At 31.3% G+C, this 393-nt stretch overlaps 1 protein-coding gene across 1 annotated transcript in view; it reads right to left on the reverse strand.

Annotated features, from left to right (window-relative positions):
* The window catches only part of LOC119592731 (zinc finger FYVE domain-containing protein 21-like), a 7,306-nt gene that overhangs the window by 2,662 nt on the left and 4,251 nt on the right, over positions 1–393 (reverse strand). The window contains exon 2 of the mRNA XM_037941665.1: positions 179–229. Within this exon, the coding sequence (XP_037797593.1) occupies positions 179–229 (51 nt within the window). The remainder of the gene's footprint in view (positions 1–178; positions 230–393) is intronic.

The following is a 393-nucleotide window of genomic DNA, read 5'->3' on the forward strand; positions in this document are numbered from 1 at the left end:
TTACATTAGATGCATTAACAAACAAGAAATTAACAATACAACTACATATAAGAAATATGCACTGAGAAAGTACCAACAAGAATTAGATTTATGACTAAGAACCAGAACTAACCATTCCTACTAATAAAAATAAATACATCATTTGTTACAAATGGTAAAAGATGCATACTATACATACCCTTCGTTTTAAAAAGTCAAACTTTTCCTTGCAGTCCATACAAGTTGGGCTCTGCAAAGGAGGAATTATGATGAAAATTTCCTTAAATTTGGATTTACTGATGGAGCAAGAATGATTAATCTAAACTCAAAATAAATTGCATATTAATACACAATATCAATCTGCCTCTGCTTTCCTGGGAAGGGCTCTACATATACACATACTAGTGAGGCGTA

Source organism: Penaeus monodon, chromosome 30, assembly GCF_015228065.2.
Source record: "Penaeus monodon isolate SGIC_2016 chromosome 30, NSTDA_Pmon_1, whole genome shotgun sequence".
NCBI lineage: Eukaryota > Metazoa > Arthropoda > Malacostraca > Decapoda > Penaeidae > Penaeus > Penaeus monodon.